This window comes from Amblyomma mixtum, chromosome 5, assembly GCF_055824585.1.
Source record: "Amblyomma mixtum isolate Tamu chromosome 5, ASM5582458v1, whole genome shotgun sequence".
NCBI classification, from domain to species: domain Eukaryota; kingdom Metazoa; phylum Arthropoda; class Arachnida; order Ixodida; family Ixodidae; genus Amblyomma; species Amblyomma mixtum.
The window spans coordinates 197,212,917-197,232,554 of record NC_143016.1 but is presented as its reverse complement, the minus strand read 5'-3'; the positions used below and the strand labels follow the sequence as shown (position 1 = coordinate 197,232,554).

The 19,638-nt window shown below is 47.7% G+C and overlaps 1 protein-coding gene across 4 annotated transcripts in view; it reads left to right on the top strand.

The window, feature by feature from the left end:
* Positions 1-2,203, top strand: part of LOC149345374 (alkaline phosphatase-like) — a 244,372-nt gene extending 242,169 nt beyond the window's left edge. For all 4 annotated transcript variants that reach the window (XM_089546606.1, XM_089546603.1, XM_089546601.1 and 1 more), the window contains one exon: positions 1,872-2,203. In XM_089546606.1, the coding sequence (XP_089402732.1) occupies positions 1,872-2,083 (212 nt within the window). In that variant the 3' untranslated portion in view covers positions 2,084-2,203. The remainder of the gene's footprint in view (positions 1-1,871) is intronic.
* The last annotated feature ends 17,435 nt before the right edge of the window (positions 2,204-19,638 follow it).

Below are 19,638 nucleotides of genomic sequence, written 5' to 3'. Positions count from 1 at the left end.
CGGAGATTAATTTCTATTAGATTTTGTTTATTTGCCAGCAGGCTCTGGTCGACTTCCTGTGCTAAAGAGCGATATACAGCCTGACGCCAAAGGTAGCATCGGTCCAAAAGCACCGATCCTACTGGTTGAACATGAGCACGAGAAATGCTGTGCAGCTCTGGAAGGCGGAATGATCGTAATCATCATCATCAGCCTGACTACGCCCACTGCAGGGCAAATGCCTCTCCCATGTCCCTCCACTTAACCCTTTGCTTTGCCAACTGCGGCCACCGTATTCCCGCAATCTCCTTAATCTCATCCGCCCAGTTAAACTTTCTGCCGCCCCCTGCCACGCTTGCCTTCTCTTGGAATCCACTCTGTCATCCATGCCTTCGCATGCCACCACTCTCAACGTTTGCTTTCGTAATATCTTTTCTCTGGGAGAATTGTGCAGATGGAATGCATGTAGATTACAATATTTTCAGCAATAGTTAATAATGAACTGTCTAATGTGCAAGGGTCGTAGCCGTCGATTTCTCATGTAGCACTGTAGGCGCGCCAGGTGGCGTTATCGAACGCCCACTGCACCATCGATTCGTCGCAGCGGATTGGTTGCTTTCGCGTTCGGCTGCTGATGCCAATGTAGCGGCTTCGATATCGACCACAGCGGCGGCCTTTAGATGGAGGCGAATTACAGGACTAGGCAGAGGTAAAAACCAGATGCATGCGTTAAGAGATAAAGAGGGCAGTCTCGTTTGCAATATGGGTAAGGTAGTATCTGTACCTGTGTCTTACCAGTACGCACCTATCAGGCAGAAACGTGGAGGATAACGAAAAGGATTCAATTTAAATTGAGAACCACGCAGCTAGCCATGGAAACGAAAGTGGTAAGTACGACGTTAAGAGACAGCTAGAGGGCAGAGCGGGTCAGGGAACAAACATGGGTTAATGACATCTACTGAAGTACGACACCCTTGCGGGCTAGCTTGTATATTTAAAGCGAAGGAGTTAAACTGTGCAAAGAGAACGGGACGAAAGGCTCACATAACCCTAGAAAAGGCGACAGCCTTCCCGGTACTTAGGTGTGCCTTTTCTCCCGTTCTCTTTGCGCAGTTTTACTCCTTCGCTTAATGACATCCTATACAAAATCAGGAGGAAGAAATGGACGTGGGTACGGCATTAATGCGAATGCAAGTTAACCGACGGTTCTTTAGAACCACTGCTCGCCGGACTGCACGACAATATGGCATGGTACATTCGAAAATAGCTTGTCCCGAATAAGCCGCCATCCGGCATATAGCCACCCGGAAGCCCAGAGCATCGTTAGCATGGACGCGACTGCAATGAAAAGGTCGCCAAAGAATGAGTAAAACACTGATGCCGGTTAGCTGCTTTATGGGCTTCGAACTCTCGGTGCCACCAATGTCGAGGTGCTCCGGAAGTGCCGTTTTCTCAAGGCGCGCCAAAAAAACGCCCTTCCTAAGTGAAAGTATATCCGGCGATTTCTTAAGCAGCCTGACACAACAGTCGAACCAACGGCCGTGCAGCACTCGGTGAGAAATTGGAGCGGCGCTAGGCACTGGATCCGTTTCTGCTCATCTGCGTATTCTGGTCTGTTCTCCGCCTCGCTTCGTAACACATCGCTCTCCAAGAGTTTGTTTGATGCTCACTGATACTATTGAAATATTGGGTACGTGTACTTGATAAGCGCACATGCTCGAGCGTAAGAGGAACAAATGTACTCACTATACTTGCTTGCTGTGCCGGTAGATCACCTGAAGCTCAACGTTACGCGACTGGGTGGTCACTGACTTGACTCGATACAACATTAGGAAGTAAATGAGATGTGAAGCTAGAGCTAACTGTCGCTGTATCTCTTCTTCCACCGGCAGCGTCGATGAACTACACACAGCAAGCGGCGTTCAACAAGCGGCTGGAGACGCACAGCGGCGAGGACGTTGCGGTGTTCGCTGCTGGGGCCTGGGCACACCTTTTCAGCGGAGTTCACGACCAAACATACATTCCGCACGCACTAGCCTATGCTGCCTGCATCGGCCAGTTCTCCGGAGCCGAGTGCCACTCGACGCAACTCAGAGGGCACTGAACTGTCCTTGAAGGCTCCAAGTTTCTCGACCGAAACAGACGTGCAACTCGAAAAGTGCTCACCGCCTATAGTCCTATGTAATGCTATATTTAGGGAATAAAAAGAGACAGATTAAGATTCCTTGAATGTATCGTCGCTGATGCCAACCTTCGTCCGTCCTGCGAAAATTGCAAAAAAAGAGCTCTTCCCAGACGGGTAAGTTTATTTACATTTCTTGTTCGAGAAAGAAAGTGGCTTGAGCGAGAACGCAGTGAACGTCGCAGCTTGACCAAGCCTGATGCATCAGCGAGGAGATGTCAGTCGCCGCGATGTGTTCTAACAGGCGCTGCATTAGCACTAAAGACAACAAGCAAAGAAACAAGAAATATTAGACCAGTACGAAGAAAAAAAAGGGGGGGGGGGTATAGCCATTGTAGCGAAAACTTAAAAAAGTGCTATATCTCTGCTAGAGCATAGCGAAACTTGTGCGTGAGTGATATCAGTACAGTAGTAAGAATGGAACTGCGTTCACATCAGAGAAACAAATACGGAAAGTCCATATTGAGAGAAAGATAACAAAGATAAGACGTAAAGCAAATATCGAGTACAGCACAAAATCAGAGGGAAATTAAAAGAAAACGGCCTTTCTCCTCCAATTTATTCACCAAAAATGGCAATGGGTATACTATAGCGCAGCTCCGCATCTCAGGATATCAAACAATAGATTTGCGCCGCCGCGGTGGCTCAGTGGCTATGGTGCTCGGCTGATGTCCTGAAAGACGCGGGTTCGATCCCGGCCGTGGCGGTCGAATTTCTTTGGAGGAGAAATTCGAGGCCCGTGTACTGTGCGATGTCAGTGCACGTTAAAGAACCCCAGGTGGTCGAAATCTCCGGAGCCCTCCACTACGGCGTCTCTCATAGCCTTAGTCGCTTTGGGACGTTAAAGCCCATAAACCAAACCAAACCAAACAATAGATTTCAACTGGCATGCCACATGGCTGCATGTCATGTCTAAAAAGAAAAATGCATGCTAAACTGGTGTATGTATGTGCACGGTAAGCTCTAAAGGCGAAGTAAACAGCTGTCGCGACGTTTCCTGACGACTTGCTTCGAAATTGAACAGGCTGTTTACACCAAGAATCTTGAATCTAGGAAGGTCGAATCGGTATGTATGCAGATGCTCACTTCGCCTTTTCTTGATTGGTAATAACTATGCTAAGTTTTCGGTTACAGCAGTTTCCCACGTCCAATGGCGTCACCACTGGAGGGCGTCAGTTTCTAAACTTTTTATGACAAGTGAAGTCCGTGATGTTTACGTAGTCTCTTTGTAGAAGCGTAGCTTGTCGGGGTAGTTGTACATGGCACGCGGGTAGGAAACCAGCAGAACAGGACGCGTACAAGCGAGAAGGAATTCACATGGCCTACGCTGCCGGACGACCCGGACGAATTTGAAAAATTGGAAACCCATGTAGGCTGGGTATTAGACACCTCACCATAGAGCTCTACACCTCAGTGTAAAATACCCTACCTGAAAATCAGCCAAACATCGCGGTTGATGAAGTTTTAGGTTTTTTGATTTCTGTTATCGATTACCTTTCTGAACATCTTGTAAGCAGCGGTCTGGAATTTGTGCCTTTTACCTCTTCATCTTCTATATCAGGACGAAGTTCTTCCATGGTTATGGTATGTTTGAAGTCACTAGACATTATGTTACAGGGCGACAAGCTTTCATAGCCCATGTCTCGTCTATCTTTTATCGTATCAACGGTTTCTTGAAAAGCCGCGCAGGCGCACAGGGGCCCGGGGGAGGAGCTTCGTGTCGTCTGCTACCGCGCTGGCGCGCACCTCGCTTGCACCTCGCTTGAGGTGCGCGCAGCGCTGTAGCAGACGACACGAAGCTCCTCCCCCGGGCCCCTGTGCGCCTGCGCGGCTTTGCTTCGATGCGCGAACGCGCCGGATCCGCTGGCGCTCCACGTAGCGCGGCCACGCGGAGCTGTGTTCGCACTTAGAGTGGACCACCCTGTACATTCTTGTCAGGCATGGAGGTAAAAAAACTAGGAGGGAGTGCGCTCAGCCTCTGCAAGCCATCCTCCTCTGACGCCGCTGCCGAGGGCCCTTTTGCGCACTGACTCATGGGAAATAGGCCCTCCTCCACAGTTACCAGACTGCCAGCCAGCGGTGCTTTTTAGTGAACATCCGTGCTCCGAAGTAGCGCAACGCAGCGCTTTGGCGGAATGCGTACCGAGCTCGAGGTTGTCTGCAGGCTCCGCGTCTCTGTTGATTACACTCTTGAGTTTTTGGGTGCACTGTAGAAAACTGCGGGTAAACTTTTCATCAAAGGGTGCGGCCGCGACCTCGTCACTGTTCAACTGTGGTTCATAAAGAGAATGGAGAGGAATTCCTTTCGTCGTTATACACGCATACGGAGCGTTTATTTCAGCGCATGCTATGAGCGGAGAACTCGAGTGTAGGCGAAGAAACGAGCCTCTAAAAAGGCGCAGCGGCTTCCAGAGCGCTCACGGCGGACGGACGTGTTGAACGAGCGCTCCGGCGCGCTGCGCAAGATTCTATTTCTCGGGCAGGCGGACTTCGGCCCGCCCATGGGCCCTCCGTTCTCCGCTATTCTCAAGGCACAAGTCGTGCCGAATACGCGCGCGCACATAGGCGGTTCCGACGTGAAATTCAGCAGTGAAGTATTTCTCTCTCTCTCGCTGTCGAGAGAGAGTGCCGGCGGCTTTACGTCTGCCCCTGCGCGGGGTCTCCCGGCCACTGCGCACAATCACTTACAAAAAGAAGTAAACTGTATGTATACATAGCCGCGCGCTCGTAGCGTCCTGTCTCGGACTAATCGCGCGCGCGGCATACTGCACTAGCGGCCGGGGTGGGGCGCCCGGCCGCGTATACCGTCGGAGGTAGCACCCACGGAGCGTTCGTGTCACGCGTGCACTACCTGGCGAAGAGCGAGCGGGAAGTCAAGCCCGCCTGTTCGATGAACGCACAGAGGCTCACCACTGTTCTGTCACGGGTATAGAGGCTAGAATATCACAGGTGCGCGCAGTGCCGCGCGGCCACAGGAGCGCTTCGAGACTGTCCGGGATGATTCCCAGCGCCCTGCAGGCCGCGAGAATCTCGCGACGCGGCACAGCGAAGGAGCATGTGCTCCAAGTGTCTCCACTGCGCCGCAGTCAGCGCACGCGTCGCTCGGGGATGGTGGCCGCTGCGGCGAGCGAGCAGTTTGCGCTCACCACGGAGCCGTCAGTGAACGCAAGCAGATGGTCGCCTAGTTGCTCGTACAGCGAGAGAGCGAAACCGAAACCGAAATCCAGCTAAGAGCTACCACTGCCTTGTCACGTGAGGGCCTATTTCCCATGATGCTTTCCATTATATTTTTTATGACTAGGCTTCAAGATTGTGACGTCATGGTCCCTCCTAGTTTTTCTTCCTCCATGTTGTCAGGCCTGCGTCTCGTCGTGACAAACGTTTGCGGGTAGGTAGGCTGGAAACGCTGATTGGTCAAAAAAAAATGGCGTCATACGCGTGACGTCATGGGTCACGTGATGTTTAATGACGTCATGTCCGGTTTGGGACAGGCATGTTTTCCCTAGATTTTTCCCCGCCACCGCTCGTCAGCGGACGGGACTGCTCGCGAGGAGCCGAGGCGAGGAGGCAGCGAGCACTGCAGCGTTGCCTCCTCGGCGTGTCCCCGTCATGTCTTTCGACCCGCCGCGGTGGCTCAGTGGCTATGGCGCTCGGCCGCTGATCCGAAAGACGCGGGTTCGATCCCGGTCGGGGTGGTCGAATTTCGATGGAGGCTAAATTCTAGAGGCCCGTGTACTGTGCGTTGTCAGTGCACGTTAAAGAACCCTAGGTGGTCGAAATTTCCGAACCCCTTTCACTACGGCGTCCCTCATAGCCTGAGTCGTTTTGCGACGTTAAAACCCCAATAAACCATAAACCCATGTTCTTCAGCGCGCGTGAGATTAAAAAGCGCACCTGCCGCTCTGCGCTGTCACACTGCATGCCTGCTTCCGTGCATTTCTTGCGGACTCCTTAGTCATACTTAGCTATACTATTGACCAAAAGGCTTCTTAAACAGTTATTTTTGAAGTTTTATTGCTATGTATAAAGAATATGTTTGTAGCAGGTGCGTGAGCCCGAACAAAAGAAAACTGTTTTTATTCCCCTTCAGTATTCCTGCTTATCGAGACTTGAGCATTTATATGTTGCAGTACAACTTTTTTCAGGCATCACAACTGATGTTTCGATGTGTTCGGTACATATTCATCTTCACACATTTCATGTCTGTTGGGTAAAAAAAAAATATACGAAATAATACTTGACTGCATCAATTGTGACTGAGGCACAGAAGTCTGTAATTGACTTCATTGTAGCTTCATGCTTGCACCATTTAAACTCTGCACATAGCTTTTTTTTCACAAAAGGATATGTGATTAGGTTTCGGAATAGAGCTGTGCACGGGCCGCAATTTCGACCCCGCGCCCGGCCAGGGAGTTAACCTACCGACAGGAAGCCCGGCCCGACACTGAAGGACCCTGAGCACGCTCGTGCTCGGCCCGACCTGCAAAGCGGCGACGACACAAAAAGAGAATTTCAGGAAAATGAGTTTATTTCAATGACATTCAAATTTTGACCTCGCATTCCAGATCACAGATCACAGTGGGTGAGGGAACAAACGCGGGTTAATGACATCTTAGTTGAAATCAAGAGGAAGAAATGGGCTTGGGCAGGGCATGTAATGCGAAGGCAAGATAACCGCTGGTCCTTAAGGGTAACGGAGTGGATTCCGAGAGAAAGCAAACGTAGCAGGGGACGGCAGAAAGTTAGGTGGGCGGATGAGATTAAGAAGTTTGCGGGGATACAGTGGTGGCAACTGACAAAGGACAGGGTTAATTGGAGAGACATGGGAGAGGCCTTTGCCCTGCTGTGGGTGTAGTCAGGCTGATGATGATGATGATGACAAGACACAATGCATAAAGGTATAGATTTATAACTTTAAATATGCAAGTTGTTCATTGATGATGGCTTGATGGAAACCAGAGCGGCGCTCTTTCATTACGAATCCTGCGGCGCTGAAATTTTTCTCGCTGCTTGAATTGGTGGCCGCAACGGCTAATACTTTCATAGCAAGAAGAGAAACGCTTGAAGTACGAAGGGGAATGACAGACGTGGTGTCGTAACCCATAGATGGCGTGCCACGACAGGAAGACTTTTTGACTTGTCAGAGGATAAGCTAGCAAATAAGCGACAGGGCGGCGCTATCCTGCGAATGCCGATGTGGCCGTGACGTCCCTGCTTCTACTATTCACGGGAAGGCACGGTGCTGTGTTCACTTCGCTGACAAGCGATTACGGCGAAACGCAGCACTGCGCCAGAATAGTAAGAGCTGAGCCGTAGTGGAGGTGCCAGTGACATTCTTCTAATGCCATTCATGTGGTGGGGGCCCCCCCTTCGCTCTCGCCCGCGACTATTGTCCGTCTCCCCGGCCGGAACCGGAGAGAGTAGCTCCTGCCGGGTAGGCGGACAAGAGAGAAGGCTGCCGCCTCTGCGGTGCGCTGCGAGTGGCGAGTGGAAGAATTTGACCTTTTCCCGATGTGCTGCTGCAGCGCGACTCCGTGACCCCGCGACCTCGCGTGCGCCGTACGCAGCCCTGCCTCCGCTTCCCAGAACCATCCTTTCTTCTTACAAGGCGCCCAAAACTGGTTGCTTTGCCCCAACGCTGGTACTTGTTAGAACGAAAAAATGCGTTTCCAGCCCCAGCTAGCTTTTTTTTTTAGCGTTTGTACTATCCTCCCGTCCTTGTACATTCCCTCCTGGATGGTCTAGACACAAATCACTTCCTGCTGTGCATGCAAGACGCCCAGCGCACCACAGCCATATTCGTACTTCCACATATATGATACATGATTTGCCCAACTTAGAGCCCTGGGCGTTTGGTTGTGAGTAACACCGTATGGCGCGTAATGCATTCCCATGAGGCAGAATTAAAATATGAGAAAATTCATCGCAAGATATATTTCCTTGTATTCTCCAAGTAAATTACTTCTATACTAACTCCTCCCTTCTGCAGTGACGAAAAGATAAATCAACTCAGCGTGTAAAAAGGTGAATGCAAAAATACACTACTTTTGTGCAAAATTCACAGGAAGTGCACTTAAATTGCTACAAGTGCACGGCCAATTAAGGAGAAAAAAAACAAGGGCAAAGGACAGAGACGCACAACAGGAACACAGGACGACGCTGTGTTCTGTGTTCCTGTATTCTGTGTTCCCAGTTCTGTGTCCCCGTCTTTTGCGCTGGTTTTCTTTCTACAATCGTGAACCAATTAACTCGCCCAGCTCTCCACTCTACTGGACCAATAAGGCATCAAGCTTCACAGTGCATTAGTGTTATATCTTACGCTACATATTTTCGAATTGTTCTTGCTCGGCATACACGTCTTTCATTTTCTTAGGAAGAAAGCAGCGCAGTCAAGAGAGTTACTCCCTCCTGCCAGCGAAAATTTAAAAAATGCGGTTTTTTCAGCGCCAGTATAAAATCTTTGCATGCTGACGGCATGTTGAAATTTTCGTTAATGCACCGTAATAATTATCTCATGAAGCCCCAGCTCTTGTGGCCCAGAACGAAGAGTACGATGATTTATGGCAATATTTGAAGTGCATTTATGAACCAAGTTCTTATTGCTCTAACGTTCTCCTAAGCAAATAAAACTGAAAATTGTGATAATTTTGATAATGCTTTATGGAGGACGTGGTACATAAACAACCAGGACGTGGTAAATAAACAAAAAATAAATTATTTGATAAAGGCCTGTACGCTGCACTTGTGCTGCTCATTTATTTCATGCTGTCCATTTTCTCAGTGCAGTGTCTTCTTTGATATGCATATTTCTGGCTCATTACATACTTTGCTTCGGTTCACAATTCTTCTTTTAGCTATATTTCATCCACTTTCCTGCCATTATCTCTATTCAAACGTAATTTGTGTAATTTTGCTTTGTCCGGGCTCCTGCAATGTTCTGGTATATATGAATGATGTGAAGACCTGTTTGAAGCTGCTGCACTATAATTCAGTCTAACCTCCTCGATCACGATCACCTAAGCCTTTCCTTATCTGTTGCCATACTTTTTATGGAAACACTTAAAAACAAAGCACCATGATCTATTTCAGTATTGTTTTATTTGCCGATCTAATTTTTGCGAAGATAACATGGAATACCAACTCCCCTTTAATGTCCCCGTTCTCGTCTCGAAGTCGCGAATTTTTAGATGTGCGCTCAGTATTCTCGTTAGTGCATTTGTGCTCACAAGGGACTATAACAGCCAACGCGGCTAATACACTAGATTTAATCCTGACAAATCGATCTGACATATATAGTCTCACCTATTACATACCTGCCAGGCATCAGCGACCACTTGCTAATGCACTCTGACATTAATCTAGCCACTCCGAACACTAACGAAAAGAAAAAAAATAATAATACGGGACTCCAACGGTGCAAATTTTCAGGCGATAAATAATGAACTATTTTTTTTTATCGATGCTTTCCCATAGCTTTGGTGTCCGCAGCATTCAAACAAACTGGAGCATGTTCACAGCTAGTCACCCAACACACAGAACAATTTTGCTCACAAGGGACTATAACAGCCAACGCGGCTAATACGCTAGATTTAATCCTGACAAATCGATCTGACATAGTCTCACCTATTACATACCTGCAGGGCATCAACGACCACTTGCTAATGCACTCTGACATTAATCTAGCCTCTCCGAACACTAACAAAAAGAAAAAAAATAATAATACGAGACTACAACGGAGCAAATTTTCAGGCGATAAATAATGAACTATTTTTTTTTATCGATGCTTTCCCATAGCTTTGGTGTCCGCAGCATTCAAACCAACTGGAGCATGTTCACAGCTATAGTCACCCATCTCACAGAACAATACACTCCTGAACGCACTGCCACCACCCACTCAATAGCTCCCTGGTGTAATAATCACATTAAACGTTTATCTAACAAAAAGAAAGCCTCTACCGCATCGTAAATTTCTCGCCAACTAGTGAGTGATCGGACTTCGTATTCAGCGGCTTCCAACATGTATGGTCAGGCACTCAAAAGCGCTAAAAGCACTTCCACTCACATGCAACCACCAATGTCAAAAATTCTGGCGGGTCATTAATCCTTCCACCGACGATAGTTTTGCGTTATCTGACCCCTTCCGACGTTTGCGTCACGATTCTTAACCGCGCAATCACTGACAACTTTACACCCATATCTGATGTATACATATGCCTACAACTCACCACTTCAACTATGTTTTCATGCGAGAAGCCAACAGCCACAGAAACCAAGGAGCACAGGGGATTTTTAATTAATTTATTTTTTTGTGGTGTTGATCAAGTAAGAATTTTACTGTCGCTTAAAGCTAATTGATTAGAAAAGCAGAAGAAAAAACAACCACATGCCGCCGGTGGGATCCGAACCCACGACCTCCGAATTACGCGTCCGGAGATCGTGGGTTCGCATCCCACCGGCGGCATGTGGTTTTTTCTTCTGCTTTTCTAATCAATTAGCTTTAAGCGACAGTAAAATTCTTACTTGATCAACACCACAAAAAATAAATTAATTAAAAATCCCCTGTGCTCCTTGGTTTCTGTGGCTGTTGGCTTCTCTCATATTTATAACGAGCCCCTCATTCCCCTTCCTATGTTTTCATGCCACCTATAACTGTTGCTCCTACTGGTGTGAATAAGCTTATTGATGGACTCAGCGTTCATTCCGCTCCGGGTTATGACTGCGTTACTTAAAAAGCACTGCAGCTTATTCGCCCATTATACTAACCAAACTTTTCCAGCATTGACTAGTCAACGCTGCTACTGAGTGGAAGATCAGAAAGGTGGTTACAGTCTACAAATCCGGCAGCAAAGCATCCCCTATTAATTATCGTCCCATATCCCTTACCAATACTTGACCCAAAATGTTCAAAAATATAATATTCACCAACCTTGTTAACTTCCTTTCATTGAACAACTTTTTTATGTCAGCGCAACATGGTTTTCGAAAACCTTACTGTTGCGAAACAGAGTTAATATAGTTTACACATGCATTGCACTGTATTCTAGACCTACCATCACTAACTGACTGTATATTTCTGGATTTTTCGAAGGCTTTCGACGATGTATGTCACAACCTTTTGGCTCACAAACTAAAACATCTGAATATTGACTGTAACTTATTGAAATGGATTGAAGGTCTACTTAATTGCTCACAATTAGTTTTTGCTAACGGTTATAACACCTGTTTTACAGAGGTGTCTTCCGGAGTTCCACAAGGTTCAGTTCTTGGACCCTAGCTACTGTTCCTGATTTAACATTAATGATCTCCGCTCTCTTATGGATTCTCATATTCACCTATTCGCTGATGTTTGCGTCATTTTTAGAGAAATAACCAACACTAACAACCTTACATTACTTCGGTCAGTGGCGGTCACAGAGAGTGGTTTTAGGGGGAGCGGACAGACTGCTGTATATAAAAAAAGAAAAAATAGGAACAACGATTTTTTAGTTTATTTGCACAAAATTTTTTTTGCGCTTTGTTATTGAAAAATAAATGGCGAAAGGTATAGACATTACACCATTACTCAATCTTTGAATGTTAACAGTTTACGCGAGCAATATTCATTTCGATACCAGGGGAAACGAGTCGACGTCTGAGATATCCCGTCACGACATGTCCACTAAGTGAAAGCACCTCCCCGGACATTTCACCAGTGGGGTTAGCGGCCTTCATTTCTCAGTTCTGGGAAGTGGCTTTGTTCCGCCCTCAGTCCCCTCCTTCAAGGCGGCTGGTCGGCGCTCCTTGTCAAGCCAGAAAGGGATGATCCCCTCACTGGCGTCGCTGTGTCCCACGGTGAGATGAAGACATGAATGGGTGGCTCCCTTCCCCCCTCCCCCGCCGACGAGGTTTCTGGCCACCGCAACCGCAGGTGAATGGCACCGCCGTCGCCGCCGCGCCGGCGGCATGGCAAGACAACGGTGGCGGCAAGGCAGGAACACGATTCCTCGACAATCACAACGAATTGTGCTCGTATAACTATTAACGTGTAGAACGTGGAATTGTGTGAAATAAGACAGCCGCTAACAAGGTGAACGTACAAAGCAGGGGACTACTTGACGAGACCGCCACTGACTTCAGTGCGAAGAATGGTGAATGCAGCTATATATGAACAAATGCAAAGTCATGCGTGTATCTAGAAAACTTCCGTCCCACCTCACTACTACATCGATAACATTTCGTTGAAATCAGCCTCATCATATAAGTGCATCGGCGTCCACATTACTTATTATGTTAACTGGTCTCTTCATACCGAGAACATAATTGAAAATGCTAATCGCATGCTTTGCTACTTACGTCGCAACTTCTTTAACGTTCCTTCCAATTTGAAACTATTGCTTTATCAAACACTAATACGATAAAAACTCGAGCATGCAACACGTGTATGGCACCCTGCTCATGACAACTTCTTTAATGATCTTGAGCTGGTGCAAAATAACTCTGTGCGTTTAATCCTTGTTAACTACAACCGCACAGCGAGTATAACTACTATGAAGTCTAATATATGCCTCCGATAACTGACATCGAGTAGAAAATTGTTTCGTATCACCCTGTTCCACAAGCTGTACCATCATCCCGCTCTTCGTGATCACCTCATCCCCCATACAATTTCTGTATCCCGCCGCATTGATCATGATCACAAAGTCGGAAGTATGTCATGCAACAGAAAATGCTGCTCGCAGTCATTCCTGCCGCGAACCTCATGCGGCTGGAACCACCTTCCCGCAGAAGCTGCCGGCACTGAAAATTATGAGCAGTTCCGCGTAGCACTAGCTAACATTGTATATTCAGGCGCTGCTTAATATTCATGTAATCAACTGTATTTTTCTCTCAGTTTTCGTATATTTACCATTCCCCCTGTGTACTGCCACTGGCCTTGAGGGGTAACATAAATAAATAGAGTAATATGCAAGCCTCTTACACAACATTCACTAATATTTCTTTCTTTCTGTAATAACGATTTGTAGACAGCCTAAAGACTCATATTTCACTGACGTGAAGGTTCATTTTTCACAGTCACAGTTCCATACTGTAGAGCGCAGGATAGCGCTTGTGCTGCATCGTTCTTCTGTGTGTGTCATTTTAGGCGCTATTGTTTATTTTCTCAAGTACTATGCACCATGTACCCCAAACTGAAGTTCTTCTAAATCTTCTTTGATATTAGCAGTTGCAAAATCAAGCCTTCTGCAGGATTTGAAGGGGGCCCAAGGAGCCGAGGACTAATTTTATGCATATGTAAATGTAAACAGCTAATCTATCTGTACTATTGTAACTTGCATTCTCTTTTTTGCTTTATGTGCTGTTCTTATATTTCGTGCGATAGTGCTGAATGTCGTAATTTTTGTATGTATTATAGTGTAAATTGATACTGTATGTCTGCTGTCAAAGTGTTTTCCTTTTCTTTACTTTAATGCGCGATTGTAATGTTTATCTCTTATATTGTTTGGTGTACTTTCCATGTTCTTTTAAAGTACCAACTTGTTTTTCCTACGTTCAAAACTGTCATCTAATGGTCCCCTGGGCCTTGTCAAGCTGTGTGCACAGCTTTTAGCCCAGGGTGACCAGCCAGATTTTTCTGGTAAATAAAGTGCATTGACTGATTTATTAATTCATTGATATGCAACTTACAAATGATTGGAAATGAGGGGAACATGTGCACAGGGCGGAAAGCGCGTGGTCTCCCAGGAAACACAGGTGGCCCCGAGAAGGGCCTTTAGTAAGGACGACATCCGTTTTGTGCCTCTTCAGTAAGCAGCGACGACACTGCGTGCGCAGTCCTCGTTTTGCCCGAGCTGTCGAAGCAATCCTTGTTAAAAAAAAAAAAAACACGAGGGAACAAAGTCGTGCTGTCTATGCAGATGCGATCGCCTCGTGGTTCCATTCACGGCGAACAATCATCCGGCAAGCCCGGCTTTTTCGACGGATTCAGGAAACGACTGAAAAGAACAAAAGTAAGGAGCGAAGAAAGCTGCACTGCTTACAGGTTAGAACACAAAAAAAAACAAAGCTAGGCGCTGAACTCGGTTAACCCATGCAACGAGGCGTGGCGTGAGCTTTAAATCCGATTTCGACAAGGCGTGAGAAGTCGCTAAAGAGGCAAAGGCACACTGCACTGGGTGAATGATATAGCTAGACTAAGCGCAAGTCATAACTTCTCTAAAGCCACACTGCACTCGTTTAACCCTGCAACGAGGCCTAGCGCGGCTTCTGATGACTGGCGCCGATTTCGACAAAGAGAGGGAACACGGCCGCGAGATTGGATGCCCGCAATCTTCGAGGAAACAATGAAGCGGCCCTGAAAAGGGCCGTTTGGAGCAGCTCTTCAACGTCAACCTACAGCGGCGTGGCGGCGAGCAGTAGGTCCAGCGTCCGCGGCGAACGACATCGGCTTCCGAGAAGCATATCCAGGGAACGATGCTGCAAAAAAAAAAGTTTCGTTACAAGCACCGAAATTTGGTGAGCCCTCAATGCACGAGAAAACTTGCGACAATTTAGTTTAGTCCTTACCTCGGTATTGAGAATGCGCACGCCCGACAAGCGCGTCAGCGTAGCTGTCAAACGGCGGTCCTCAAAGCGCGCCTGATGCTGATCCTTGTAGTGCCGCGGCAAAAACTTTAAATACGAGCACGACACTAGCCGCGTGCTCCTGGCGAAACGGCGAAATCCGCAAGCAAAAACTGCACAGAAATTTGAGCTGGCTGTCGCCGACGAGCGCACCACGCACGAACGCCACACGCCTCGAAACGAGCGCGCCGAGGATCACGAAACGAATGCCCACGCACGCGCGGCGCGGCGGGTGCACCTAGCGATTCCCCAGGCGCTCTAGGGAGAGGTCGAGAAAGGCGCGCTGACGCCACGTCCGGTTGAGAACAAGGGCGAAGTCAAAAAACGTCACGGAGAAGCGCATCCCGTCGACCAATCAGCGTTTCCAGCCTACCTACCCGCAAACGCTTCTAGGCTCTTCTGCATCGTCCTTAGGCCCGTAAACTCTACTCTCGGTTACGGGAGAGGCAGAGATTTTTTTTTCATCTACATTACTTCTTAGGCTCTCCCTTCGCCATCTTAATTTGCCTGTGTCATACCGATTCTCCACACCCCACTCCCTCTGTAACCAGCCAAATAATTCAGCAGACATGGAAATGGAAAGAGGTGCTCATTCCCTTGCGTGCTGAATAGTCCAACGAGGGCCTCTAATATGGCTGTCTTGATGTCGTAGGTAGGTAGCATAAGCGGACTCTCGCACAGCTTTCGCCCTCACTGTCGACCATGTTCCTATGTAGCTTAGTAAAACACGTTGCGGGGCTAGCTGGTTATGCATTTTCGTTCGGTAAAATTTAAGCAGCGCTAACTTTTAGCACGAATACACAGAGCGCCCGTCCTGTCATGTCCTCTGTACATTCGTCCTAAAAGTTAGCGCTGCTTAAATTTGAACGAAAGAAAATTCCTATGTAGCACTCGTGGTAATAGAGGACGTACTACGTCCGCCGCTATAAACGAGGGTGGCGCTGGTGAACACTCTCAAGGTTCGCTTACACCACACATAATTGCCCCCGAAAGCAGAAGATTGGGCCACCGGCGCCGTTGCGGAGCTCGTAGAGCAGCGGATGTGAAATTCGGAGGCTGTGAGTTCGGATCCCAGCGACGGCATGTGGTGGTTTTTTCTTCGGCTTTGATTAACTCCAAAACTGCCAAAAAGACATCCCCTAAGCTCTTTGGTATCGGTGACTGCTGGCTTCAGTCTAACAATTAGTTCGACTGGCGCTTAAATTCATATAAAATTCTTTTGTCGTCGGGTACGTTCACGATTTCATCTCGCCTCTTCCACAGCCTGCTTCCGCAATGGCTCTATGGCCCTTATCACTGCGTTAACCGTAAGGTTAGAGACCAACCAATGTTTGGGAAGTTAAAATCACCAAATGCAAGGAAAATTTAGGTAGGAAAACGCACATTTTAGTCACTCCGTAATCTGTGAAATTCTCCAGAAAATGTGGCCGTCATATCTGGCGGTCGGTAGAACGCAGGAAAAACAACGTCAGCAACACCGATTTTTCAACGTATGCAAACACATTCAAGAAAAGTAGTGACAACAATGGGAACATAAGATGTTTGCTTCTTTTGTAGCAGTAAGGACGCCACCACCTTTCAATTTTTCCTATCACAACGAAAAAAAGAAAATTCGGATTCACTGATAAGAATGTTAACATCCGGAATAGAATCATCCAACCAAGCTTTAGTTAATGCCAGAAGTGAAGCACACGTTGAATCGACAAGTGAAGAAATGGCAAGAGATTTTGAAGTACGCTTCGGATATTTGTGAAAAGGAAATTATTAGTATTCTCTGAACTAGGACGCATGTTCAACGAGGATGACGAAGACGTTGGAAAGGATTTGGTGCCTGCTGGAACCGGTCAGTCGGTAGTGGAAAGACTAACTGGCACCGCATGGCCACTGGCGACATCCCACAGATAAGTATCCTTATTGATATGCAATAGGGGATATTCAAAATTCCGCAAGTGCGCTTTCCCATATAACTATGTTGCCCCAAACAAGATGGCCGACTTCACTATAAAGGAACTGCGCGGGGTACAGGACAGGCGCTAAAGGTGTGGATAGAATGTAAGAAACTTATTTTGGAAGAATCAAACAAAAAACCAGTTTGTCTTGCTTTGTTTCAGCTGGAAACGCATGGTCAGCCATCTTGTTAGGGACAACATTGTTATGCGGGAAAGCGCACTTGCGGAATTTTGAATATCCCCTATTTGTCCAGAGTATGGCGCACGCGGTCACCTTCTTTTTCAGTTGTTTTGGAGAACTGAAGCAGCTGGCGGCGTTTGTTACGGACAGCAAGCGAATAGTCGCGGCCAGTACCAGTGTCTGTTTCCTTTAGCTTGCAGGCATTACTTAGAATGGCTTCAATTTTTTTTATCGTCGGAAAACTTCGCTATAATCGGCCGTGCCTTCTCGGTCGACAAACGGCCCACACGACGTGCGCTATCAACCGAAATCACAGTGACGCCAAGCTCATCGCGGCAGAAGCCGCTGACAAGTTGCTCGGAGGTCTCCCAAGTTTCGAACGAGCCACTATCGGTGATACCATAGAACAGAACCTTTCATTTCATTTCATTTATTTTACCCTCAGGGCTTTCGCTATACAGAGGGGGTGGGGCAGTGAAAAAAACAAAAAAACGATGCATACACCGAAAAGAGCGCTATATATATGAAGAATATTGAAAAATGCCAAAGACAGAGGACGAAAACACTGAGAACAAAAGAACAGAAGTAAAAAAATAAAAGGATTTAAAAAAGAAAACCTCATATATTCTATATATCGGTAAACAACTATCGCAACTGGTCGGATTCTAATAGTGTGAGTAATTTGCTTTTAAAATGCGCAGTGTCGCTAACAAAAGTGGCTGTGGGTGAAAGATTATTCCAGTCACGGCAGTGTTTAAGGAGGAAGGAATTAGAGCAGGTACTTGTGCTACAGTGTGGAACAGCTACTTTTTGATTGTGGTCTATGCGAGGCGAGATGAAAGGTGGTTTCTTTACACAGATGGCTTTCAGGCAAGAATTGTGGTAGTAAATTTTATGGAAAAGGCAAATGTGTGAAAGCTTACGGCCACTGGAGAGTAAGAAGATTTTAAGTTTAGATTTCATTTCTGTTACACTGGCGGTGCGATGGTAGTTTCGAGCGATGAAACAGATGCTTCGATTCTGCACGGCCTCTAGTTCTTTTGTTAATGTGATGGTGTCAGGATCCCAAATCGAACATGCGTAGTCTAGTTGCGGACGAATGAGTGTAGTATATAGTAGCATTTTCAATGAAAGTGGAGAGGGTGAAAAATTTCTGTGATGTACCCTAGCATGCGGTTAGCCTTTGAAGTGATGAACCTGATATGAGCATTCCATGAAAGGCTATAACCAACATTGACGACAAGATACTTGTAAGAGGAGACTGGATTCAGCTGAGTGTCGTTAATAAAATAATTTGGGCTTTTTTGCTCGTTACGGGTTACGCACATGCATTTGCAATTAGATATGTTTAATTCCATTTTCCACGATTGTCACCAGTCGTAAGTTTTATTTAAGACTATCTATAGCTGAACAATATCATCAGTGTTTTAGTGTAGGACGTCTTCGAAGGCGCAGCGTCGCGAACAGCGAGCGGTACCTGCTCGGTTCAGTCAAAGTGGCAGCGATCAGCGCACACGCACCAGCATCGGCGCCGCTGTCTTCGTCGTCGTCTTCCTTACGCCAGCCGCCGAGGGTTCGGGAGCCGAAGGCCTGCTTTACAACTGTCTTAGAAACGGTAGCTAGGAGAAGAGGGATCCGGAGGTGGCTCATGTGACACAGGCGAGGAGGTCGGCGGAAGATGGTAGGTCGGCTCACGCGTATAAATGTGCGGGCGATGGTGGCGACTGCGGCACAAGTGAGCCACGTGGCCAGCGACTCCGCAGGCGTAGCAAATAGTGCGATTGTCTTGCGTACGCCAGGTGTTGAGAGGCTGCGGCTGCGATCTTGGGCGGGTAACCGGACGATAAGTGGCTGGTGCAGGTCGCTGGGATTCTAACAGGTGATGGGGAGGCCCGTAGACAGGAGCAGCAGGCGAAGGCCGCGGTCATCCGCCTACGTTAAAGGAGCCGTGATCAGTGACTGCTGAGGAGGTGGAGGAGGAGAGGGCAGTACCTCGGCGACCTGCTCCTGTATGACACGCTGGATGTTGGGAGTGAGCGGCGGTGCAGGAGTAGGTGGGCTGGTCGACAAGCACAGCTGGCGGGCGACTTCCTCACGGACAAACTGCTGAATGTGCTGGAGGAGCGACGGGTGGTCCAGAGCACCGTCCCAGGGAAGAGCCAAACAGGAAATAGTTGCCTCGTGAAAGGCGGCTCGGCGGGTGGAAAGGCACTGTTTGCGCAGCTCATCGAAGCTTTGGCAATAGCTTATGACGTCGGAGACAGACTGGGGATCTTTCGTGACGAGCATCTGAAAGGCGTCATCATCAATGCCTTTCAGAATATTTCGTATCTTGTCAGCCTCGCTCATGGAAGCGTTGATGCCCTTACAAAGGTCGACGACATCTTCGATATAGCTGGTGAAATTTTCGCCGCTTTTTTGTGCCCGACTGCACAAGCGTTGCTCAGCACGAAGCTTACGCACAACGGGACGGCCGAAGTCCTCTGTGAGGCTGGTTTTAAGATCTGCCCAGCTGGATATGTCCGCCTCGTGGTTGCGGAACCAGAGATTGGCCACATCACTCAAATAAAATATAACGTTGGTGAGTTGGACGCCGTCGTCACACTTATTATACGCACTTACGCGCTCATAGGACGCCAACCAGTCCTCCACATCCGTGTCATCCGTGCCGCTGAAGATTGTAGGGTCGCGCTGACGGAGGGCACCAGAACAGACAGCAGCAGGACCAACAGGTTTCGGGCACAGTG